This window comes from Erythrolamprus reginae, chromosome 2 (assembly GCF_031021105.1).
Source record: "Erythrolamprus reginae isolate rEryReg1 chromosome 2, rEryReg1.hap1, whole genome shotgun sequence".
In the NCBI taxonomy this organism is placed as follows: Eukaryota; Metazoa; Chordata; class Lepidosauria; order Squamata; family Dipsadidae; genus Erythrolamprus; species Erythrolamprus reginae.
Window position 1 is genome coordinate 41,838,823 of NC_091951.1, and position 26,133 is coordinate 41,864,955.

Consider the following 26,133-nt stretch of genomic DNA (forward strand, 5'->3'; position numbering starts at 1 on the left):
TACTATGTGTATATAGATATATGTATATGTCACATGTTTTTTTGCTGAATTTGAAAATTAAGGGAGACTAGGATAGATCTATTTCGGCCTTATTTTGGCCTCATCAGCTAGCCATACCCACTGGGACTTGAACCTGCAACCTTTGCCTTGTAAGGCAGAGAATTATCCTCTAGGCTACAGTATCTAATCCCTTCAGCTCTGCACCAGGGAAGGGTTACATATTTTTGTGTCGAATCACAATAATGAATATATATACCCACTAAAACTCTCATTGTGTATTGGACAAAATAAATAAATAAAATCGTTTGCCATTGCCTTCTTCCAAGGGCTGAAACAGTGTCTGGGACTCCCAGTTTCCCACTTTCTAGCCTGACTTCTTAAGAACTTAAGAACTAAGCCCGACTGCCTGATCTTTACATAAATTAAATAACTGATCTGGTAAAATCATACTGTCAAGTTTCAGCCGCCTGATTTTCTTCTGAATGTAAATGCCAACATTTCTTTACCCATCCTATGCAGACTAGTTTTAAAACATTAAACCAGCTTTGAATAATGATTGAATGCAAACTGATAATTTTGATCTTCATTTAGGAAAAGTGAATTTACTAGCAGCCTGGTTAGATACAAAGCATATTTCTGAACAAAATACCGAGAGCTTTCTATTTTTGTTACATTATTTCCCTGAAAATAAAACCGGGTCTTATTTTCTTTTGACTCCCCCAAAATAAGCGCTTGGCCTTATTTCTGGGTAGGTTTTTTTTTTTAAGTGCAGGAGGTGGCAAGCACGACCACTTCATTGCTGCTCAGCCCCTTAACCTTGGAGCGTGATCTGTGGATCAGCTGATCCAGAGAGGAATGGAGGGTCTGTCTCTCCAGGTGCCTGGCAATATTTCCAGTGCACTTTTGCTAGCCCTAGCCCTTCTCACAGCGCTAGGCAACTTTGTAGCCGGGCCCCCTCTATTCCGCAGTTCAACTTGTGGCTATGGAGCAAGCGGTGACTACTGTTTGCTCTCCCTAGGTGTTACTTGGGCTCTTGCTACAATGAGGCAGAAAGCCATGCATCCTTTCAGAATCACCCAACCCACCTTTTATTTTTAATTTTTTAATTTTTTTTATTTATTCATTTGTCCAATACACAAATACATAGGAAGAAAAATAGACATGTAGTAATATTTATTTATTTATATTTATTTATTCATTTGTCCAATACACAAATACATAGGAAGAAAAATAGACATGTAGTAATATATATGAGGGTGAAAGTGAACTTAGAGGAGATGATATATGAAAGAAAATATATAAGATAGGTGAAAGAAAGGAAAGACAATTGGACAGGGGATGAAAGGCACACCAGTGCACTTATGTACGCCCCTTACTGGCCTCTTAGGAACCTGGAGAGGTCAATTGTGGATAGTCTAAGGGAGAAATGTTGGGGGTTAGGGGTTGACACAATTGAGTCCGGTAATGAGTTCCACTCGATTGTAGAAATCATATTTTTAACTTCTCTAACTGACTGCTGCTGCTTGAGAAAAGGACAGGCAATTGTGGGGAGCGTGTGCTTACGATAGAAGCAAAGTGCAGCCTATCCAGGATAAAAGGGTTGAGGAAGGTTCCTGTGGATGAGTGTTTTTCAACCTTGGCAACTTTAAAATGTGTGGATTTTTAACTCCCAGAATTCCTCTCCAGCTTGATCAATCAAGTTTTTAAAACTATTTAAATTAATACAAGAGGAATGATAGAATAGTCAACTGAAATTTATTTTCATTTAACAATTATTAATTTATTTATCTATCTATCTATCTATCTATTTATTTATTTAGTTATTTATTAAGCTTGTATGCCGCCCCTCTCCGTAGACTCGGGGCGGCTCACAACAGTAATAGAAAAAACAATGTACAATACAAATCTAATAATTAAAACTAAAAACCCATCATTTTAAAAAAAAACATGCACACAACATACCATACACAAACAATAATTGTTTAGGTCCATAGGTATAAGCAGCAGAGGTGAAATGACAATAGCAATAGCAATAGCAATAGAACTAGCAACAGCAATAACAATAACAATAACAATAACAATAACAATAACAATAACAATAACAATAACAATAACAATAACAATAACAATAACAATAACAATAACAATAACAATAACAATAACAATAACAATAACAATAACAATAACAATAACAATAACAATAATTTATTAGCCTTGTATGCCGCCCTCTCCAAAGACTTGGAAATTCAGCAGACTCTGACAGGTTCTGGAGATCCGATGGTGGACATTTTCAGTAGTTCAGAGAACCAGCAGATACCACCTCTGGCTGGCCCCCAAGTGGGGAGAGAACTGAGATTTTGCAGTATCCTTCCCATGCCAAGCCCATCAAGCCACACCCACAGAACCAGAAGGGAAAAAAATTTGAGCTTTACCCCTGATAAGTATCATCTAAAATTCCTGAATAACTCTCAGAACTGATATGTTCCTTTCATGTGGTTTCCTCATGGGTGTAAACCCAAAAGAGTGGATTTCCTTCTTCCTTGTTTTATGTAAAACTAGAATGAGAGGGGAGGATCAAAGTGTAGACAAGAAGGTTGGTTAGGGTATAAAAACATTCTCCAATGCATCCTCTCAATACGTGGATCAAAGTGTTTTAAGCACTTTACATAGCATCAGTAAATCTTCTTCCAAGCATTGTCATTGACAGTCTACAAGATGAATGCCTGCTGTGAGTACCTTTTTTTGCCTAACACTCGCTATTATTGCTTGAATGGAATGTATTATTTAATATATTGTGGCTCGAAGCATAGTCGGGCGAATTTGGCATTTTTGTCCACTTATTTCTAGCTGAGCTAGAAAAACAATTGACAGAGAAAACATGTAGTCATCTGCAATGTGTTGGTCCTGCTGTTTTCAGACTGTTTCCCACATTGATTGATTGATTGATTGATTGATTGATTGATTGATTTTGTCCATTACACAATGAGGGTTTTAGTGGGTATGCACATAGTAAAATACATAATGAAGGTTATAGAGGATATACTGTACTCATAGTATTTTTATGCCGAAGAATTAAACACGTTTCGCAAGAAGTCTTTTAATGCATCCATAAGTGTTACAGTTCTGTTAATAGGGCAAATAGACTTTAAAGGAAGTTATTTATTTTATTTGTCATCATTCACATTCATTTGAGGTCACTCATAGCCATTGACATATCTGTCCTGCAGTTTGGCCATGCTTCTATTCTGGTTTTTCTCAAGGTTGGCAACCTTAAGAAGTATGGACTTCGACTCCCACTCAGTAAAAGACCTTGGAATACTAATATCAAATGACCTAAGTGCTAAAGCCCACTGCAACAATATCGCCAAAAAGGCTTCTAGAGTTGTTAATCTAATCTTACGTAGCTTCTGCTCCGGCAATCTCACAATACTCACAAGGGCCTACAAAACTTTTGCCAGACCCATCCTTGAATACAGCTCATCTGTCTGGAACCCATACCACATCTCGGACATCAACACCCTTGAAAACGTCCAAAGATATTTCACCAGAAGAGCTCTTCACTCCTCCACTCGAAACATAATACCCTACGAAAATAGACTAACAATCCTGGGTCTAGAAAGCTTAGAACTACGGCGCCTAAAACACAATTTAAGTATTGCCCACAAGATCATATGCTGCAACGTCCAGCTTCAACCGCAACAACCCAAGAGCACGCAACAGATTCAAACTTAATATTAACCGCTCCAAACTTGACTGTAAAAAATATGACTTTAACAATCGAGTTGTCGAAGCGTGGAACTCATTACCAGACTCAATAGTGTCAACCCCTATCCCCCAACATTTCTCCCTTAGACTATCCACGATTGACCTCTCCAGGTTTCTAAGAGGTCAGTAAGAGGCGTACATAAGTGCACTAGTGTGCCTTTCGTCCCCTGTCCAATTGTCTTTCCTTTATCTCACATATCATCTATATTTTCTTCCTTTCATATATCTTCTCCTCTATTTTTACATATTATCTTTATATACAGTATATTACTTCATGTCTATTATCTTCCATATGTATTGTGTATTGGACAAATGAATAAATAAATAAATAAAATTTATTCTGTTAAATAGATTATTCAGTGAAAGACAACCTGAAACAGTGATGGCAAAGCTTTTTTCCCTCAGGTGCCAAAAGTGTGTGTGTACAAGCTATTGTAGATGCATGAGTGCCCACACCCATAATGCCTGAGGAAGCCAATAATGGCCTCTTCCATGCACTGGAGGCCCTCTGGAGGCCAAAAACAGCCCATTTCCCAACTTCTGGGGGGGCCAGTAGGCCCGTTTTTCACTCTCCCCACACTCCAAAGGCTTCTCTGAAAGCTGAAAACGCCCTCCCAGAGCCCCTGTGTGAAACAAAAATCAGCTGGCCAGTGTCTGTATGGCTCCACTCAGTATTTAACAAAAGTAAAACTCAGAGTCCATTTTGAACTTCAAAAGTAAACTTTACTAAATCAGAAGTGAATGCATCGGAAGCAAAGCAAAGTCTGTGGAAAAACACGCGACAGTTTTCCATATCAAAGTAATCCCACTTGCCCCCCCTTGGCAAGACAACCAATCCCCATTGTCCATCTTTGTCAGGTGGACCCATCTTCACCATCGCATCATGCTTTTGGAATGTACGTCACTAACGTACCCCTGATCACCTCTTCTCAGGAGAAACAAAACCCCCCTGGCCTTCACCAGAAGAAACAACACTTATTTGGGCCTCTCCAGCAAACTTCCCCCCCACCCCCGTTTCTTATGACAGCTGAAGCGCAGTTGAAGGATGAAACACAGTGAGCCTGACAGCCGGCAGATACATGTGCTGGAGCTGAGCTACGGCAATGGCTCATGTGCTGGCAAATATAGTTCCCTATGGCACCCGTGTCATAGGTTCAACCTCAGTGGACAATAAGCTACCTAATAAAACAAATACATAATTACAATTATGCACTACTTAATTAAAATAATCCCAGAAACTGAATAGACTTCAAATCAGCGGTGAGTAACTACTGGTGAGGTCTGGCACACAGCTCCAGTAATGGCCCGCCAATTGCACAATTCTGACGCAACAGCTCCAGTCTGTCTTTGCCGGTCCATGAGCATCGCCATCTTTTAAAAATTTCCATGATTTTCATCTCTCTGAGCATGCGCAGAAGCAAAATTGTCCCTCTGCATATGCACAGAAGCAAAGTTGAACTGGGGATGCACGTGCACGAGAGAGCATAGCGTGTGTGTGCAATGCTGTGATGCACACACAGTGCACCGGTAGGAAAAGGTAAGCAACCCGCCCCTGCTTCAAATCCCAAAGATCTTTACCTTTTAGTTAGATTAGATTTAGATTAGATTAGATTTATTGGATTTATATGCCGCCCCTCTCCCCAAACTCGGGGCGGCTCACAACTATAATAAAAAACAGTTACATTCTATGCCCATGTTACACCAACACTCCGCAGTCTGCATTGGTTGCGGATCAATTTCCGGTCACAATTCAAAGTGTTGGTTATGACCTATAAAGCCCTTCATGGCATCGGACCAGAATATCTCCGAGACCGCCTTCTCCGGGTCCCGTCAACTAAACAATGTTGGTTGGCGGGCCCCAGGAGAAGAGCCTTCTCTGTGGTGGCCCTGATTCTCTGGAACCAGCTCCCCCCAGAGATTAGAACTGCCCCTACCCTCCTTGCCTTTCGTAAACTTCTCAAAACCCACCTTTGTCGTCAGGCATAGGGGAATTGAGATATTTCCCCCGGGCCTATACAATTTATGTATGGTATGTTTGTATGTATGTCTGCTTAATAATGGGTTTTTAAAAATATTTTAAATTGTAAATTATTAGATTTGTTATGAACTGTTTTATCGTGTTGTGAGACGCCCCGAGTCTACGGAGAGGGGCGGCATACAAATCTAATAAATGAATGAATGAATGAATGAATGAATGAATGAATGAATGAATGAATGAATGAATAAATAAATAAATAAATAAATAAATAAATTCTGACAATGTTTCTGTGCTATGTTGTGGGACAATTCATCCCCTCATTAGAGCCAACAGTCAGGAAAAGAATTTAGACAGCACAACATGAGGAAACAGGGTGGGGTGTGCAATTTAGAATTACAGATTATAAAGTTTCTCAGATTAAGAAACCAGAAGTCATAACCAACCTTTATAGAAATATCTCCTCAGGGCTCTTGAGGTACGGTAACTTCCGCAGGTCTGGCATATTCCAGGCACCTCTAATGAAATTCATTTAAGAAAGTAGTTAGGTTCTTTGGCATCAGTAGCAACAAGGATTTCAGTTCACAGCCAGGTCATTGGAACCTGCAGTGATTTTCTGGAAAAGTTGAAGACCTTCTTTATATTTGTGGTCAATTGACTTTGCTTCTAAAAGTACAGTGATACCTTGTCTTACAAACGCTTCGTCATACAAACTTCTCGAGATACAAACCCGGGGTTTAAGATTTTTTTGCCTCTTCTTACAAACTATTTTCACCTTACAAACCCACTGCTGCTGCTGGGATGCCCCGCCTCCGGACTTCCGTTGCCAGTGAAGCACCCATTTTTGCACTGCTGGGATTCCCCTTAGGCTCCCCTCCATGGGAAACCCCACCTCCGGACTTACATGTTTTGTGATGCTGCAGGGGAATCCCAGCGGCGCAAAAATGGGCGCTTCACTGCCAACGGAAGTCCAGAGGTGGGGTTTCCCAGCAAGGGGAGCCTCAGTGAAATCCCTGCTGGGATTCCCCTGCTGGGATTCCCCTGCAACATCGCCAGAGGTGGGGTTTCCCATGGAGGGGAGCCTCAGGGGAATCCCAGCAGCGCAAAAACGAGCACTTCGGCTGGCAAAAGGGTTGAATCTTGGGCTTGCACACATTAATCGCTTTTCCATTGATTCATATGGGAAACATTGTTTTGTCTTACAAACTTTTCACCTCAAGAACCTCGTCCCGGAACCAATTAAGTTTGTAAGACAAGGTATCACTATATTGGTCTTGTTTTGGATGTGTACATCACGGTAATCTACGTATAAGTTTGTTTCACCTAGATCCATTCATCTTTTGAGTTCCGCATGGAGTTCATGGCAACAGATTTACAGTATTTGTTATGAGAGCCTTTATGTAACCAGAGAAACGGAAGGAATGGCTGTGTGTCCATCTTTGCTTGTTTTATTGCAATTTAGATGTAGTGTAGAAGAGCTCTGGTTAGAAGTTGATTCAATGGAACAAATGAACAGGAAAAGGCCGTTCTCATACCTATTCCATTTCTGTATGTGTTTTATCCAGCTATTTTCTCACTGCTGCTCTTGGCTGCCTTGGGAAGCTGTGAAAAAGACAGAAGCCCTCTAGCAGAATGCTTCCGAGATGCTGATTATGAAGAATTCCTAGAGATCGCCAGAAATGGTCTGAAAAAGACATCAAATCCAAAACATGTTGTGGTTGTAGGTGCAGGAATGGCTGGGCTTAGTGCAGCCTATGTTCTTGCAGGGGCTGGGCATAAGGTAAGACATTGAAGAACTACTTTATTATTATTTTATTTTATTTTATTTTATTTTATTTTATTTTATTTTATTTTATTTTATTTTATTTTATTTTATTTTATTTTATTTTATTTTATTTTATTTTATTTTATTTTATTTTATTTTATTTTATTTTATTTTATTTTATTTTATTTTATTTTATTTTATTTTATTTTATTTTATTTTATTTTATTTTATTTTATTTTATTTTATTTTATTTTATTATTTTATTTATTTAATTGATTTATATACCGCCCCTCTCCGGAGACTAACAGCTAACAGCAACAATAAAAGAGTGTGCAATAGTAATCTAATAAATAAAAAACGATTAAAAACCCATTAATATAAAAACCAGACATACATACATACATACATACCATGCATAGAATTGTAAAGGCCTAGGGCGAAAGAGGATCTCAATTCCCCCATGCCTGATGGCAGAGGTGGGTTTTAAGTAGCTTACGAAAGGCAAGGAGGGTGGGGGCAATTCTAATCTCTGGGGGGAGTTGGTTCCAGAGGGCCGGGGCCGCCACAGAGAAGGCTCTTCCCCTGGGTCCCGCCAAGCAACATACTTTAGAATGATGCCTCTTACTCCCAACTCTTAGGTAATCCAAAAAGATGACATGATGGCACCAAAAGCCAATGAAAGGTCTACCAGGATTATGAGAGCTGCATTCTCCCCACCCAGGTCTTAGAAATTATATTTTAGAGCAATCCAGTCTGTTTCTATTACAATCCTGAGCATAGACCTCGGCTGAAAGGCAGGGATGAAATGTGACAATTTTCCCTACCGGTTCTGTGAGTGTGGCTTATTTTGTGGATGTGGCTTGGAAGTCAGGTGGGTGTGGCTTCGTGTGGGAAAGTCATGTGGTCATGTGACTAGATGGGCGTGGCCAGGTTGTTATGTGACTGGGTGGATGCAGCCAATTTGCAGTCTACTTTGCCAGGAAGCAAAGGGGCTGGATTAGATGACCTTTGAGGTCCCTTTCAGCCTTGGCTGTGCTGTTTCAAAGCACTGTTTTCAAAGCACTGTTTTCCTCTAGAGTTGTTAACCTGATCCTACGCAGCTTCTGCTCAGGCAATCTCACTCTACTCACAAGAGCCTACAAAACTTTTGCCAGACCCATCCTAGACTACTGCTCATCAGTGTTCCCTCTATTTTTGGGGGGTGGGTGGGCGGAAAAGTATAGTGTCTGAGCGGCAGTCCCTTCGGGACTGGGCGGCACAGGAATAATCAACAAACAAACAAACAAACAAACAAATAAAAAACCCACCCTGTTTTGCCTCAGAGAATTTCAAAATAAAATACTGTACTGTGTGTCTATAACAGTGAGCTCATAATAGGGCAATTCTATCAATATCAAAATGCCACTTAAATAGTTGAGCTAGTTTCAAAATAGATTTTGATTTTCCTTCTCTCTTCCTTACTCCCATTCTTTTTCTTTCTCTTTTCCTTCCTCTCTTTTTTCTATCTGTTTCTCTCTCTTCCTCTCTCTCTCCTTCCCTCTCACTCTTTCCCTCTCGGCTTCTGGGCAGGTTTGGAAAACTCTGAGTTGATGATGACTTTTAAGTGAGCGATTGCTCACTGCTCAGCTTAGAGGGAACTATGCTGCTCATCTGTCTGGAACCCATATCACATCTCAGACATCAACACCCTAGAAAACGTCCAAAGATATTTCACCAGAAGAGCCCTTCACTCCTCCACTCGAAACAGAATATCCTACGAAAATAGACTAACAATCCTGGGCCTTGAAAGCCTAGAACTACGGCGCCTAAACCACGATTTGAGTATTGCCCACAATATCATATGCTGCAACGTCCTACCAGTCAATGACTACTTCAGCTTCAACCGCAACAACACAACAGCACGCAACAGATTCAAACTTAATACAAACCGCCCCAAACTTGACTGTAAAAAATATGATTTCAACAATCGAGTTATCGAAGCGTGGAACTCATTTTTATTTTTTTATTTTATTTTTATTTTATTAATAGAGTTGAAAGGGACCGTTAGGTCATGGAGTCCAACCCCCTGCCTGAGCAGGAAACCCTACAGCACCCCAGCCAAATGGAAGTCCAATCTCCTCTTGAAGGTGTCCAGAGTTGGGGAGTTCACCACCTCCCCTGGCAGGCAGTTCCATTGGTTGGTCGCTCTGACCGTCAGGAAGTTCTTCCTTATTTCCAGGTTGAATCTCTCCTTGGTCAGCTTCCAACCATTGCTCCTCATCCGGCCCTCTGGTGCCCTGGGGAATAAAGAGACCCCCTCCTCACCGTGGCAACCCCTCAAGTATCTGTAAACTGCTATCATGTCCCCTCTAGACCTTCTTTTTTCTAGGCTGTCCATGCCCAGTTCTCTCAATCTCTCTTCGTAAGTCTTGGTTTCGAGTCCCCTAATCATTTTGGTTGCTCTTTTTTGCACCTTCTCCAGAGTTTCAATGTCTTTTTTGTAGTGAGGTGACCAGAATTGGATGCAGTACTCCAGGTGGGGTCTGACCAGGGCATAGTAGAGTGGTATTAGTACTTCCCTGGTCTTGGAGCGTATTCCTCTGTTGATGCAGCTTAGGATTGAGTTGGCTTTTTTGGCTGCTGCTGCACATTGCTGACTCATGTTTAGTTGATTGTCCACCAAGACTCCAAGATCTCTTTCGCAGTCACTACTGCTGAGTGGGGTATCTCCCAGGCTGTATGTATGTCTAGGGTTCTTTTTGCCGAGGTGGAGGACTCTGCATTTGTCGGTGTTGAACCTCATTTTGTTGGTATGGGCCCACTGTGATAGTCTGTCTAGGTCTTCTTGTACTCTGAGCCTGTCCTCAAGGGTGTTGGCTACCCCCGCCAGCTTGGGGTCATCTGCAAATTTTATTAGTTCCCCTTTTATTCCCTCGTCCAGGTCGTTGATGAAGATGTTAAAGAGTACAGGACCCAGGACAGAGCCCCAACACTTCTCCCTTAGACTCTCCACGATTGACCTCTCCAGATTCCTAAGAGGCCAGTAAGGGGTGCATACATAAGTGCACTGGAGTGCCTTTCATCCCCTGTCCAATTGTCTTTCCTTTCTTTCACCTATCTTATATATTCTCTTCCTTTCATATATCCTCTCCTCTAAGTTCTCTTCCTTTCATATATCCTCTCCTCTAAGTTCACTTTCACCCTCTTTTATATTATCATATGTCTATTTTTCTTCCTATGTATTTGTGTATTGGACAAATGAATAAATAAATAAGAATAAATAAAATAAAAAGCACCAGAGGACCAGACAGGGAGCAATTGATGGGATCTGACCAAGGAGAGATTCCACCTAGAAATAAGGAAGAACTCTCTGACGGTGAGAGCGATCAACCGGTGGAATGGCCTGCCAGCAGAGATCGTGAACTCCCCAACACAATAGACCTTCAAGAGAAGACTGGACTGCCATATGTCTGGGATGATATAGGGCAGGGGTAGGCAAATTTGGCTCTTCTATGACTTGTGGACTTCAACTCCCAGAATTCCTGAGCTAATCATACTAGCTCAGGAATTCTGGGAGTCGAAGTCCACATGTCATAGAAGAGCCAACTTTGCCTACCCCTTGTATAGGGTCTCCTGCAACAGCAGGAGGTTGGACTAGAAGATCCACAGGGTCCCTTCCAACACAAACTATATATAAAAAAGAGAAAAATGCCAACTTGTGGTAAGGAACCTTAGGAAAAGGGCCAACAGCCATACAATACTAACATCTTAAAGCCAAATCAATCATGCTAAGACAAAAAGTCTCCCCCAAATAAGTCACACAGCAGCCAAGCAGGGAAGTTTTAATAAGAAACAATTGTCAAAATGATGCAATGGCTTTCCTATTTGGCTCTAGGTGACGGTTCTTGAAGCTAGTAAACGTGTGGGAGGACGAATCAGCACTTACCGAAATGACAAAGAAGGCTGGTATGCCAATCTGGGACCCATGCGTATTCCTACAAAACACAGGTGAGACTATTATTATTATTTATTATTTATTAGATTTGTATGCCGCCCTTCTCCGAAGACTCGGGGCGGCTCACAAGACACAATATAAAACAACGCATATAAACAAATCTAATTAATTAAAAACTACAAGCTAAAAACCCAATATATTAAAATCAGTCAGCCAATTCAATCACAACCATACATTGTAATTAGTGGTCAGGGGGATGTGAGATTATCATGTTTACTCTTCTCCTTGCATACTTGAAAAATGTCCAAAGATATTTCACCAGAAGAGCCCTTCACTCCTCCACTCGAAACAGAATATCCTACGAAAATAGACTAACAATCCTGGGCCTAGAAAGCCTAGAACTACGGCGCCTAAAACACGATTTGAGTATTGCCCACAAGATCATATGCTGCAACGTCCTACCGGTCAATGACTACTTCAGCTTCAACCGCAACAACACAAGAGTACGCAACAGATTCAAACTTAATACGAACCGCTCCAAACTTGACTGTAAAAAATATGACTTTAGCAATCGAGTTATCGAAGCGTGGAACTCATTACCGGACTCAATTGTGTCAACCCCTAACCCCCAACATTTCTCCCTTAGACTCTCCACGATTGACCTCTCCAGGTTCCTAAGAGGCCAGTAAGGGGCGTACATAAGTGCACTGGTGTGCCTTTCGTCCCCTGTCCAATTGTCTTTCCTTTCTCTCACTTATCATATATATTCTCTTCCTTTCATATATTCTCTCCTCTAAGTTCACTTCTACCCTTATATATATTACCACGTGTCTATTTTTCTTCCTATGTATTTGTGTATTGGACAAATGAATAAATAAAAATAAATAAATAATACTAAGAAGCCTGGAGGGTCATGGAGTAGTAGTGGGTTCTGCATTTGCAGAAGTGTCCTGGCTGAGTGGGTGGAGCCTCCCCCCATTCCCGATACCAATTTCGCAGAACCAGGCCAAACTGGAAGCAACCCACTGCTATTGTGGAGCAACAGTAGGCTGCAGCCGATATGCCTGGGATGGGAGTCCCGGTGGTGGAAATGGAGATGCACGCACATCTCTGCGTCTGGGATCCATGCATGTGCGTGATTTTGCTTCTGCACATGCGCAACAAGCGAAATCTTGTGCGAGGACACTTTTGCACGTGAGATTTATTGCGCGGGAGATGTAGTGGGCTTGTTTGAATGGACATGTGTGTATGCTAATAGGGTTTTTAGTTTTTTTAATGTAATTCTTAATTTTAATTTTTTTTATAAAAAAAATAATTATTGATTAATTTTAATTAATAATCACATCTCGATGTATACTGTTTTTATATGTTGTAAGCTGCCCTGAGTCTTCAGAGAGGCGTGGCATATAAATTTAATATAACTTTCCTTCTATCCTTTTCTTTATATATATTACTACTATATGTCTATTCTCTTCAATATGTATTGTGTATTGGACTAACTAAATAAACAAATAAACAAATAAACAAATAAACAAATAAACAAATAAACAAATAAACAAATAAACAAATAAACAAACAAACAAATAAACAAATAAACAAACAAATAAATAAATAAATAAACAAACTAATTAATTAATTAATTAATTAATAAAAAATATTATTATTCTTATCATTTTGACGATTTTGGATGTTTTTTTTCTTTTGCGATTGTGCGGAAGCAAAGAAATCGCCAAAAATCTGTGAAATCTCATGCACAAGAGTGTCATCGCGCAAGATTTCACTTGCTGCACATGCGCAAAAGCAAAATCTCGTGCGGATGGGTGCACACACACCCATTGGACATGCATGTGCCTGCAACAATCCCGGATGGCGTACCGGTAGCGGCTGTTAAGTGGAACCCTAAACCATATAAGACTGTAGAGGAACTGGAGACTTGGAGCAGAGGAGAAAAAGTGATTGTGGATCCAGAGAAAGAACTGAGAGTGCCAGCCAGTGGCAGTGGCTGGCACCAAAGATCCCAAGATCCTGAAAAACAATATACTTGGACTTCTCCTTGGTCATTGAACTTTTCTCTCCAGAACTCACTCTTTAGAACTGGTGCTGTATTGCTGACCTGATGGAATATCATCTTAATTATTTCCTATATTTTTTGCACTCTATAACTTTAGCACTTTATAACTTTAACGATTTTTTAATAATTATATGTTATTCTATTAAGATCTTGAGAATAACTTAGTGTTAATTGGTATCCTATTTTAGTGTATTGATCTTTATATTGCTTTTTAATTGAATTTATATGGAATTTTTAATAATTAATATTTTAGTTAATTTATTAGAAGGGTTTTTTAAAACTAATGAATTATTGGGGTGGACATGATGATATGTATGAAATGAATGATTGTTATGGGTGGGCTGGGTGGGACTCTGGTATGGATGAAATAAATGGAAATGATATGAATGATTTGATTAGCCTACCTGACACTAGAGAGGCAGGAGGGGAGGGGGCACCGATATCTGAGGTGGTAGAGGGGCGGAATATTCCGGTCTTGCTGGGGAGAGGCAGATATGGCGGGGGCCACAGAGCTAGCCGTTCCAGGGGAACGAGAGATCATTGCTTAATAACGATCCCTTGTTCCGGCTCTGTGAACCCAATCCTGGGTGCTGGTGATGAGTGTAATTCTGGCCCTGGGCTCAAGCTGCTGCTACTCAATGCCAGGTCGGTGGTAAATAAAGCTCTCCTCATCCGGGATCTGATCCTGGATGAGGAGGCCAACCTGGCATGTGTTACTGAAACCTGGCTGGGCCCAGAGGGAGGAGTCCCTCTCTCTGAAATTTGCCCAGCCGGGTTTCAGATATGGCATCAGCCTCGACCCCAGGGAAGGGGGGGAGGAGTGGCTATTATAGCCAGGGAAAGCCTTGGCTTGCTTAGACTCGTTGCTCCAGAGATTGCGGGTTGCGAGTCCCGCCTGGTGAAGTTGGACTTAGGGGTCCAGGTGGGCCTGTTTCTCACGTACCTGCCTCCCAGCTGCGTGTCACAAGCCCTGCCTGTGCTACTCGAGGAGGTAGCCGGGTTGGTGGTGGGGTTCCCCAGACTTATTGTCTTGGGGGACTTTAACCTGCTGTCGCTCGGTGAAACCTCTGGACTGGCACAGGAGTTCATGGCCACCATGACAGCCATGGACCTGACCCAAGTAGTACAGGGTCCGACTCACGGGGGGGGGGGCATGCACCCGACATGGTATTCCTCTCTGAGCAACTAAGTAATGGTCTGAGACTAAGGGGCTTAGAAGTGTTGCCTTTGTCATGGTCGGACCATTTTCTACTGCGGCTTGACTTCCTGGCTCCAATCCTTCCCCGCAGGGAGGCGGAACCGATTAAGCTGTTCCGCCCCAGACGCCTGATGGATCCAGAGGGCTTTCAGAAGGCGCTTGGAGTTATTCCAGATACACTCGTAAAAAGTTCGGCAGAGTCTCTGGCTGAGGCCTGGAACAAGGCTGCAGTGGAGGCTCTTGACCGAATTGCACCGTTGCGACCTCTCCGCGGCACTAGACCCCGTAAAGCTCCATGGTTCAACGAGGAGCTCCGGGAGTTGAAACGCCAGAAGAGACATCTAGAGAAGCGATGGAGGAAGAGTAAGTCCGAATCCGATCGAACACTTGTAAGAGCACATGTTAAGACTTACAAAGTGGCGCTCAAGGCGGCAAGATGCGCGTATCATTCCGCCTTGATTGCATCAGCAGAATCCCGCCCGGCCGCTCTGTTTAGGGTGACCTGCTCCCTTCTTAATCGGGGGGAGTTGGGGAGCCCTTGCAGAGTAGTGCCGAGGATTTTAACACGTTTTTCGCTGATAAAATCGCACGGATCCGAGCGGACCTCGACTCTAATTGGAATACAGAGTCGACTGACAATGAGTCAGTCGAGGTGACTGGGGCACGTACTTGTCCACCTGTCTGGGAAGAGTTTGATCTGGTGACACCTGATGAAGTGGACAAGGCCATTGGAGCTGTGAGTTCCGCCACCTGTTTACTGGATCTGTGTCCCTCCTGGCTGGTTTCGGCCAGCAGGGAGGTGACACGGAGCTGGGTCCAGGAGATTGTCAATGCTTCTTTGGGGAGGGGGTCCTTCCCAGATCCCTACAAGGAGGCACTTGTGCGTCCCCTCCTCAAGAAGCCTTCCCTGGACCCAGCCATTCTCAATAACTATCGACCAGTCTCCAACCTTCCCTTTATGGGGAAGGTTGTTGAGAAGGTGGTGGCGCTCCAGCTCCAACGGTCCTTGGAAGAAGCCGATTATCTAGGTCCTCAGCAGTCAGGATTCAGGCCCGGCTACAGCATGGAAACTGCTTTGGTCGCACTGATGGATGATCTCTGGAGGGCCCGGGACAGGGGTTTATCCTCTGTCCTGGTGCTTGTTGACCTCAGCAGCTTTCGATACCATCGACCATGGTATACTTCTGCACCGGCTGGAGGGGTTGGGAGTGGGAGGCACTGTCCTTCAGTGGTTCTCTTCCTGTCTCTCTGGTCGGTTGCAGTCGGTGTTAGTGGGGGGTCAGAGGTCAACCTCTAGGTTACTCCCTCGTGGGGTGCCTCAGGGGTCGGTCCCCTCCCCCCTACTATTTAATATCTACGTGAAACTGCTGGGTGAGATCATCCAAGGGCATGGGGTGAGGTATCATCAGTATGCAGATGATACCCAGCTTTACATCTCCACCCCTTGTCCAGTCAGCGAAGCAGTGGAAGTGATGTGCCGGTGCCTGGAGGCTGTTGGGGTCTGGATGGGTGTCAACAGACTCAAGCTCAACCCGGATAAGACAGAGTGGCTGTGGGTTTTGCCTCCCAAGGACAATTCCATCTGTCCATCCATCAGCCTGGGGGGGGAGTCACTAACCCCCTCAGAGAGGGTCCGCAACTTGGGCATCCTCCTCGATCCACAGCTCACATTAGAGAAACATCTTTCAGCTGTGGTGAGGGGGGCGTTTGCCCAGGTACGCCTGGTGCACCAGTTGCGGCCCTATTTGGACCGGGAGTCACTGCTCACAGTCACTCATGCCCTCATCACCTCGAGGCTCGACTACTGTAACGCTCTCTACATGGGGCTACCTTTGAAAAGTGTTCGGAAACTTCAGATCGTGCAGAATGCAGCTGCGAGAGCCATCATGGGCTTTCCTAAATATGCCCATGTCACACCAACACTCCGCAGTCTGCATTGGTTGCCGATCAGTTTCCGGTCACAATTCAAAGTGTTGGTTATGACCTATAAAGCCCTTCATGGCACTGGACCAGAATATCTCTGGGACCGCCTTCTGCCGCACGAATCCCAGCGACCAGTTAGGTCCCACAGAGTTGGCCTTCTCCGGGTCCCGTCAACTAAACAATGTCGTTTGGCGGGACCCATGGGAAGAGCCTTCTCTGTGGCGGCCCCGACCCTTTGGAACCAACTCCCCCCAGATATCAGAGTTGCCCCCACCCTCCTAGCCTTTCGTAAGCTCCTTAAAACCCACCTCTGTCGTCAGGCATGGGGGAATTGACATGTTTCCCTCCCCCGAGGCTTATAAAATTTATGCATGGTATGCTAGTATGTATGATTGGTTTAATTTGTGGTGTTTTTTTAAATTAACTGAAATATTACATTAGATTTGTTTTACATTGTGTTGTTATGGCTGTGAGCCGCCCCGAGTCTGCAGAGAGGGGCGGCATACAAATCTGATTAAACTTAAACTTAAACTTAACTCTCCTGTCATGGAAGTATGCCCTGAAAAAACATTACTATTTTAGACTTTGGGAATGATAGCCAGCATTAAATTCCACATATTTGCAAGGGTGGTTCAGTAGCCATTTACAACTTGGCAACAGAGCCTACAGCAATTTATACTGGGTGAACAGGACAAACCTGATGAGGCATGGAACGGAGTATTGCTGCAGGAGCATTCACAGGATTGGTTAAGATAATTTCCTTTAGCATTAAGAGGACAAATTAGGTGGAAATATCTAGCTTGGCTTTCAAAAAGCTAAGCAGGCTCAACCTGATATTGCTTAATACTTGGATGGGAGACTACTAGGAAATCCTCAGGCAGTAGACTCCACGGGGAAGTGAAAAAAAGCACCCTAAAAGGCAGAGCAAATAATTGAGAATAAAACCAGTTTAATTTGGGTTGGAATCTGTTTGATCTTATCTTTCTTCCAAGTGTCTATTCATGTGAGAAAAATGAGCCAGAATGATTTTGGTAAGACAATTGACTTGTAAGAGTTTATCAAGCAATTTGAGAGGGGTTGCTGTTTTTCTGTGCTGTTTTTCTGTACCCCCTCCCTCAATTGGTAGCTCTTTCTCTTTTTTCACAGAAAGGAAAAAGCTGTACCTAAACTGGAAATTCTGGCTAAGTGAATGCAGTTTTTCTTTCTATATATAAAGCAAGGTGGAAAAGAGACAGTGATACTCCAGAAATGATGGCAGAATAATTATTTCACCTTCACGTTTGCACTTTAATTCTCTTGATTATCAGATGCAATCCTATCTTCTGCACAGAACTATACATCATTCTTTCACTGTTTTCTCCTTTCCTCTCCCCAGGATTATCCGGGAATATATCAGTAAGTTTGGGCTCAAGTTGAGCGAATTTGTACAGGAAGACGAGAACGCCTGGTATTTTTTTAAAAACGTCAGGAAGAGAGTATGGGAAGTCAAGAAAGACCCCGGCCTCTTCAAATATCCCGTGAAGCCCTCAGAAGAAGGCAAATCCCCTTCACAGCTTTATCGAGAGTCCCTCAAAAAGGTTAAGATAAGTTTTAAAATGTATCTTTAATCAGGAAATTTATCCTATGGCTTGTTTCAAGCAGTTAATTACCGGTACATAGACAACAGCAGATGTGAGTCCTTGCTGCTAGTTTGCTTCCCCCTGCACCAGAAAAAAAGAGAGAGAGAGAAATCCCCCCCCCAAAAAAATAGGAAAAAAACCCTTCCCAAAAAATTTGGAAAAAAAGAGGTCGGCCTCCATGGACTGTCACCATCCAAACCAGTTATGTGATGTCCTTGTGACATTGCCAGTGGTTTGCTACCAGTTCGGGTGAATTCAGTGATGGGCTTCTACGGGTATGGTCAGATACACCGAACCAGTAGAAAAATTTGATTTTTTTTTTCTTTTTTTTCCTTCTGGGCTCTGGGTATTTTTCTTATCACAGTAAAGGAGGTTGAATGTGTATAATTTTAGAAGAGCTGTGTATGTGTGTGTGTACCATACACATACAGTTTATATAGCAGATAATGTATATTTTTGTGTGCCTGTGTATAATATGTATGTACACATATAGCATATATACATAGAATTAAATAGTATACTGTATTTTGGATGTTCAGTAATATAAGTAGGTAGGAAAATTGTATCTCTTTGAGGCAAGGAGAGGCCAAGCATCCTAACCCTAACCCAAACCCTTGACAGGAGTGATGTCAAGGGGACCACCTTTAAGCCAGTCACATGATCTGTAAGCCACCCCGTCACATGATTGTCAAGTCACTCCCACCTGGTCACATGGCTTGCAAGCCACACCCACAAAATAAGCCACACCCACGGTGTGTTAGTACAAAATTTTGCAGCCCTTCACTGGGTGAACTGGCCTGAAATGGGAGGAACCCACCACTGTACAAAAGCTATCAAAAGCATTCTTCAAAACTAATTTCTCTGTCATCCAGAGCTATCCTCAGGGTATGGTCAAAAAAGCCAAGCTGAAGGTTTATATAAAGTACTGTGTCCTACCAGTATTGCAGAAACTGTGGTTTTCTCCTTGATTAAGTTATTTTATTTTCCTGCTTGATTAAACAATGTCGTTTGGCAGGACCAGGGGAAGAGCCTTCTCTGTGGCAGCCCCGGCCCTTTGGAACCAACTCCCCCCAGAGATTAGAAATGCCCCCACCCTCCTCGCCTTTCGTAAACTTCTTAAAACCCACCTCTGCCGTCAGGCACGGGGGAACTGAGATATTCTTTCCCCCTAAGCCTTTACAATTTACGTATGGTATGCCTGTATGTATGTTTGGTTTTTATAATAAGGTTTTTTTTAGTTATTTTAGTATTGGATTGGATTGTTACATGCTGTTTTTATCATTGTTGTTAGCCGCCCCGAGTCTACAGATAGGGGCGGCATACAAATCCAATAAATAAATAAATAAATGAATGAGTGAATGAAAGAATGAATGAATGAATGAATGGACGAATGAATGAATAAATAAATAAATAAATTTGTCTGGTGTTGACACTTGTTTATCTGGGTGTTGATTGCTGCAGAGGATATGTTCTGGGCATTTTTATTTCTTTTCAGTTTTTTTAATTTGAATGATATTTATTGTGATTTAAGTCTGTGTCTATTATGGCTGATTTGTAGAATGCCAATCTTCCATTAATTCCCTAGCATTTTTCAATTTAGTTTAGTCTAGGATGCTCATAGTTTCCTGGTTGGAAATGTGACTGAGTCAGTCTATTCAAATTAAGGAGTCTTTGTTGTGTCTTCTGATTGCTCCTTGGTATCCATGGATGCAATCTGCTAGTCTCCTGACTGTATGTCCTATGTATTCACTCTAATAGTCTTTTACAATGTAAATTGTAGATGACACCTGTTTTTTGTTCTTGGATTACTAGATCTTTTGCTTTATTTAGGATGTTTTTGGAGGGTGTTAGTTGGCTTGTGTGTTATGGCAAAGTCATGTGGTTGTAACAGTCTGTTGGTTGTTTCTGAGATAATATTGGTGTGTGGTAGCATTATCCTTTTCTTATGAGAGGTTAGATTGTTAATGTAATGATGGATCATTTGTTAAGTATTGGTTGTTTTTCCAATAGATTTTAGGTTTCTAATTTGTCATCATTCCCTTTGCTGTTGACGATATCCAGGAAGAGTAGCAACATGTTGCTTTTCCCTGCATGTGAATTACATTTCTTGAAATAAATGTTATTGATTGTTTCAGGTGCATTCTCTCCTTGTTCCTTTTTTATTATGACAAAGTTATTGTCTTCATATTGGATCCATACTTTTAGCTGTATCTGTAGGAGTGCCATAGTTTCATTATAGTGCTATAGTTTTATTATACAATACTGACTTTAATAATTTTTCCCATTTATCATAAACCTATAATGAGCTGAGGTGGTGCAGTGGATAGAGTGCAGTACTGCAGGCCACTAAAACTGACTGCTAGATCTGCAGGTCTCCTGAATGAGAAGGTGGTCAGACTAGATGGCCACCAAGGTCCCTTCCCTCTCTATCATTCTGTAAGTCTCCTGAATAAGAATGGGGTCAGACTAGATGGCCACCGAGGTCCCTTCCCTCTCTATCATTCTGTAAGTCTCCTGAATGAGAAGGGGGTCAGACTAGATGGCCACCAAGATCCCTTCCCTCTCTATCATTCTGTAAGTCTCCTGAATGAGAAGGGGGTCAGACTAGATGGCCACCGAGGTCCCTTCCCTCTCTATCATTCTGTAAGTCTCCTGAATGAGAAGGGGGTCAGACTAGATGGCCACCGAGGTCCCTTCCCTCTCTATCATTCTGTAAGTCTCCTGAATGAGAAGGGGGTCAGACTAGATGGCCACCAAGATCCCTTCCCTCTCTATCATTCTGTAAGTCTCCTGAATGAGAAGGGGGTCAGACTAGATGGCCACCAAGATCCCTTCCCTCTCTATCATTCTGTAAGTCTCCTGAATGAGAAGGGGGTCAGACTAGATGGCCACCGAGGTCCCATCTATATCATTCAATCTGTGTGTTTGTTTATGAAAGAGCAATTCTTTCCTTCCAAAAGTAGCATTTTGTAACAACTGTTCTGATTGGATGGTGGCGAAGTGTCCCATGAAGCCAAAAGGCTGTGGCTGAATTTGGATTTTTGTGACCAAAGGGCTGGGGCCAAGAGCTAGGGGCCTTTGGGCGAGGGAGTGAAGGCAGTGGCCGATCAGCTGTTGCGGAGGAAAGAGTTTCATCCAACTGGCGGAGGCAAAAAGTCCCATCCCCGTGAGGGCAATATGCGTGCTCTGTTAAAAAGTGTCATTGCTAACACGTTATAAGCCGCCCTGAATCTAGGGAGAAGGGCAGCATTAAAAAAAAAAATCAAATAAATAAATAACTAATTTATTGGTATTGATTCTGCATTTGACCTTTTCAGATGTGTCTTTTTTCCCTTGTTTGATGTAATACATCTTTAACGAAAATACTTCCTTTTCCCTTCTCCTGTGTCTCCTTTCTCCTTTCTAAATCATTCTCAGGTTATAGAAGATTTGAAAAGGACTAACTGCAGCTACATACTAGATAAATATGACAGCTACTCAACAAAGGTATTTGGAATGTGCCCAGACATCATGTCTCCAAACAGTATAGTTTGTGGGTGAGTGGGGGGGCTGAGGGTGAGGAGTAATCTTTAAGGTGTAGTATCATGTTCTTCTTACATTATTATTAGAAAGAGACAAATTACTTCCTGAGCCATCTGAGCATTTCAAATACTAAAATGGGGGTCAACAGGCTCAAACTCAACCCTGACAAGATGGAGTGGCTGTGGGTTTTGCCTCCCAAGGACAATTCCATCTGTCCGTCCATAAACCTGGGGGGGAATTACCGACCCTCTCAGAGAGGGTCCGCAACTTGGGCGTCCTCCTCGATCCACAGCTAACATTAGAGCAACATCTTTCAGCTATGATGAGGAGGGCGTTTGCCCAGGTTCACCTGGTACACCAGTTGCGACCCTATTTGGACAGGGAGTCCAAATGGCAGTGCATACTACTGGTTCATTTTCAGTTGGTTGTCCACTAGTTCGCCAAGATCCCTCTCCCGGTCACTGCTATTAAGCCTGGTTTTTATGTATGCTTTTTTTAACCTAAGCATAGGTATGCAAGTGCATTGCAGACAAATTTAAGGATTTCTCTCCCCAAACAGGAGTATCTGATTAAAGAAGGAAATCTGAGCCAGGGAGCTGTAGATATGATTGGAGACTTATTGAATAGAGAATCTAGCTATTACATGTCTTTTACTGAAAGCTTGAAAAGTGATGATGTCTTCTATAACGAAAAACGGTAAGCAAACCTCTACCACTTGGATTAGTTGATTTCCTCATTATTGTCCCAATTTAAAGATGAAATCTTTATTCATCCATTGAAGGATCCATGGGAATCTGCAAGGAACTGGAGATTTTAAAAAATCTGCAGGAGGACAGGCACATACATGGTCACAGTCAAATCCTCCCTATATTGGTATGGGAATATACACAAATCCTTAACTCTTTGCTGCCAAAAAAAAAAATCACAGTTATGTTGGGTATCAGTTAACCCAAACCACAAGCTGGCAACTGAAACCAAAGCTAACATACTAATGCAGTAAAAGACTTGTAATAGCCAGATTGCAAGAAATGGCAATTATCAGTAATGGTAACATTATCAGTAGATATTAATTTTTATGTCAGTTATAAATGGCATATGAAGCAGATTGTCATTCTTGCGGATGTGTTCTATATATGTAACATCTCCTCTGCTTTAGTTAAACCATTACACTAACAGTTGCCAGATATCCTTTTTGAAGCATCCTGTAAAACAAACCTTGAGACTAATACTCTGGACTTCAAATACAACATTTCATGTTCAATCATTCTACAAGGCACGAAGTGTTACTCTTTGTATTTTATTAAAACACAATTAATTCTAAAATAGACAAAAAAGTATCAGAATTCTGCTAACTTTGCTTAGAATTGCAAATATTCACACAGTTTCTATACCAAGGCTTGGGTGGCTTATCCAAATTATACACAACTCAGGACCTAAGTTACATAGAAACATAGAAACATAGAAGTCTGAAGGCAGAAAAAGACCTCACGGTCCATCTAGTCTTCCCTTATACTATTTCCTGTATTTTATCTTAGGATGGATATATGTTTATCCCAGGCATGTTTAAATTCAGTTACTGTGGATTTATCTACCTCGACTGCTGGAAGTTTGTTCCAAGGATCTACTACTCTTTCAGTAAAATAATATTTTCTCATGTTGCTTTTGATCTTTCCCCCAACTAACTTCAGATTGTGTCCCCTTGTTCTTGTTGTTCATTTCAGTTTAGGCATAAATTTCCCTTTTTATTTTCTCATAATTTCCCTTTCTATACTCGTCCAAGTGTGAAAAATTTTATATAAAATATGTTAAAAATGTAAAAATATTTTATCAATCTCAAAATATTTCAACAGCAAAATATTTGTATATTTTCCTGGGATACATTTGTACAGATAAAATGATATTGCCAATAAATTTGAAAGGCATTTTTAAATCAAACCTATTACATATTTCATCTGTCTGCTTATGTAAGAATTACTGTATTTTTCGGGGTATAAGACGCACCAGAGTATAAGACGCTGTTTAGTTTTGGGGAAGGAAAATCTGCCTACCAGGTATTCATCTGGCTAGCGTCCTTAGTCTGGTCAGCTCCAGCACATTATTTTATCCCCTCGTTAGCATTTTAAAAAATCTTATTTGGAGCAAGTAGCAATGAAAAAAACCTGCAAAGACTTATGGCTGGGGGGAAAAACCTCCTTTGGAGAAACAATGAAAAAGCCTGCAAGCTGGGAATAGTTGAGAAGATGTTTAATGCTACATTAGGGCTGGGGGGGGGGGGGAAGCTTCAAAAAAGCTAGACTAAAATGCACCCAAATTTTCAGCCTCTTTTAGGAAGGAAAAAGGTATGTCATGTACTTATACTCTGAAAAATACCGTAAACAAAAGCATTGTGACAGTAGTATCTTTTGTTTAATCACCGTTCCTTATGAGATCCCTGCTATGGTATCACTGGATATTGTAACATTATAAGCTGCCCTGACATCTATTGCTGAAAATGGTTGCAAACAAATTTGATAAGCAAAAATAAAAAATAATAAATAGCAAAGTCAAAATAAGAATAAATATTCTTTGCTTTCTAATAAATCTGCTGCCAACATCTTTCCAGAACTGTTTTCATTTAATTGTCCTATGACTAAATGGCATTTTATTGACTAATATCATTATCCTATTTTTAGCAGAGCAGGTTTTTACTTCCTCTGTTCCATTTGGTCTTGCAGATTTGATGAAATTGTTGGTGGATTTGACCAGTTGCCTATATCCATGTCTCAAGCCATGGCAGAAATGGTGTATCTCAATGCCAAAGTAGTCAAGATACAACAGAATGCTGAGAAAGTCAGAGTGGAATATCAAACCCCAGAAAAGACCTTGACAGATGTGATAGCTGATTACGTCATTGTGTGCGCCACATCAAGGGCCACCCGTCGCATCACGTTTGAACCACCCCTTCCACCAAAGAAAGCGCACGCTTTGCGGTCTATCCACTACAGAAGTGCGACCAAGATCTTCCTCACTTGCACTAAGAAGTTTTGGGAGGCTGATGGCATTCATGGTGGGAAGTCTACAACTGATCTTCCATCCCGATCCATCTACTACTCCAGCCATAATTTTGCTAGTGGCGTTGGAGTTGTTTTTGCCTATGTCGTTGGTGATGATGCCAATTTCTTTCAAGCTCTTGATATCAAGAGCATTGGTGATATTTTAATTAATGACCTTTCATTCATCCATCAGCTGCCCAAGAAAGAGATCCAGGCCCTCTGTTATCCCTCCGTGGTTAAAAAATGGAGCCTGGATAAGTATGCTATGGGTTCTCTAACCGCCTTCACACCCTACCAGTTACAACATTTTAGTGAACCGGTTGCTACACCTGTAGGCAGAATCTACTTTGCAGGAGAGCACACTGCCAAAGTTCATGGTTGGGTAGACAACACAATTAAAACAGGGCTGAAAGCAGCAAGAGATGTGAATCGTGCCTCTGAGCAGCCATCAAGAACCCACCTGATCAGTGACAATCAATTTAAGGAAGGAGGTCAACAAAAGGAGAATTATAAACAGAGAACTACAACCACCTCTTCCCATTCTGGCAACTTCCAGGTGTTTCAGACTAAAATTTCCAGCACACGAACTGGGAATTCTGTAGTCCCAGAGGTTTGACGCCAGAAGGAATTGGGGGAAGTAAGCTGATTTAGCCTAACAAAATTATCAAGTTATAAACCACAGAATGAAAAGGATTACTAGCATGCCACCCCAATTTGGAAAGGAAATCCTCTCAAGAAAAGCTATATATAGGTTGTTCTGTCTGGGTTCCCCCAGACCTCAACACCAACTGGAAAAAACAGCCAGACACTCTGGTAAAAGCCAAAAGTAGTTTATAACTGGAAAAAATAAGCACAGAGGAAAACCTGTTCTTCCCAACAGACAGGATATAATACAGTACAGCAGGGTCCTGATGTCCAGACAATACAGCAAGCTTCTTGCTGGCACCCCCCCCCCCCCAAGGTTTCAATAGTCAAAGGCACAAACCAGGATTCCAAGACACCAAAGTTCACAGGCAGGTCCCAAGACTCTCAAAGATAAAACTCCACAAGCCAGGAAGGGTGGGTCTGCCTTTTAGCCTTTCCCAAGAGCACCACACCCAAACCCAGCTGCTGCCACTTTAATGCTGAAAGTATTTAGCCCATTGACTCCGTCTCTGATTAGCTCTTCGTTGTCGCAGATCAATTATGGCTTGTGCACTTTCCTCTAAGGAATCCAGGCTGCTTGCTGAGGAGAGCTCCCCCTGGTGGGACTCTGGCTGTCCTCCCTCTTCTTCAGCCTGGGATTCCTCCTCGTCTGTCTGCACCTCCTGTTCCTCAGCCTCTCCCTCT

The 26,133-nt window shown here is 42.1% G+C and overlaps 1 protein-coding gene across 1 annotated transcript; it reads left to right on the forward strand.

Annotated features, from left to right (window-relative positions):
* Positions 1-2,277: 2,277 nt before the first annotated feature.
* On the forward strand, positions 2,278-25,420 carry LOC139159390 (L-amino-acid oxidase-like). Its single transcript, XM_070736710.1, has 7 exons — positions 2,278-2,337; positions 7,257-7,520; positions 11,380-11,492; positions 18,007-18,208; positions 21,668-21,736; positions 22,332-22,468; positions 24,487-25,420. Exons 1-7 carry the CDS (start codon positions 2,278-2,280, stop codon positions 25,418-25,420), a joined length of 1,779 nt encoding a protein of 592 aa, XP_070592811.1.
* The last annotated feature ends 713 nt before the right edge of the window (positions 25,421-26,133 follow it).

Bases quoted from the DNA above. Each gene is read 5' to 3' on its own strand.
- LOC139159390 (XM_070736710.1), top strand. From the start codon at position 2,278: ATGGTGGACATTTTCAGTAGTTCAGAGAACCAGCAGATACCACCTCTG. The intron at 2,338-7,256 runs GTGGGGAGAGAA...ACAAATGAACAG, and splicing joins CACCTCTGGCTGGCCCCCAA to GAAAAGGCCGTTCTCATACC. The intron at 11,493-18,006 runs GTGAGACTATTA...TCCTCTCCCCAG, and splicing joins CGTATTCCTACAAAACACAG to GATTATCCGGGAATATATCA.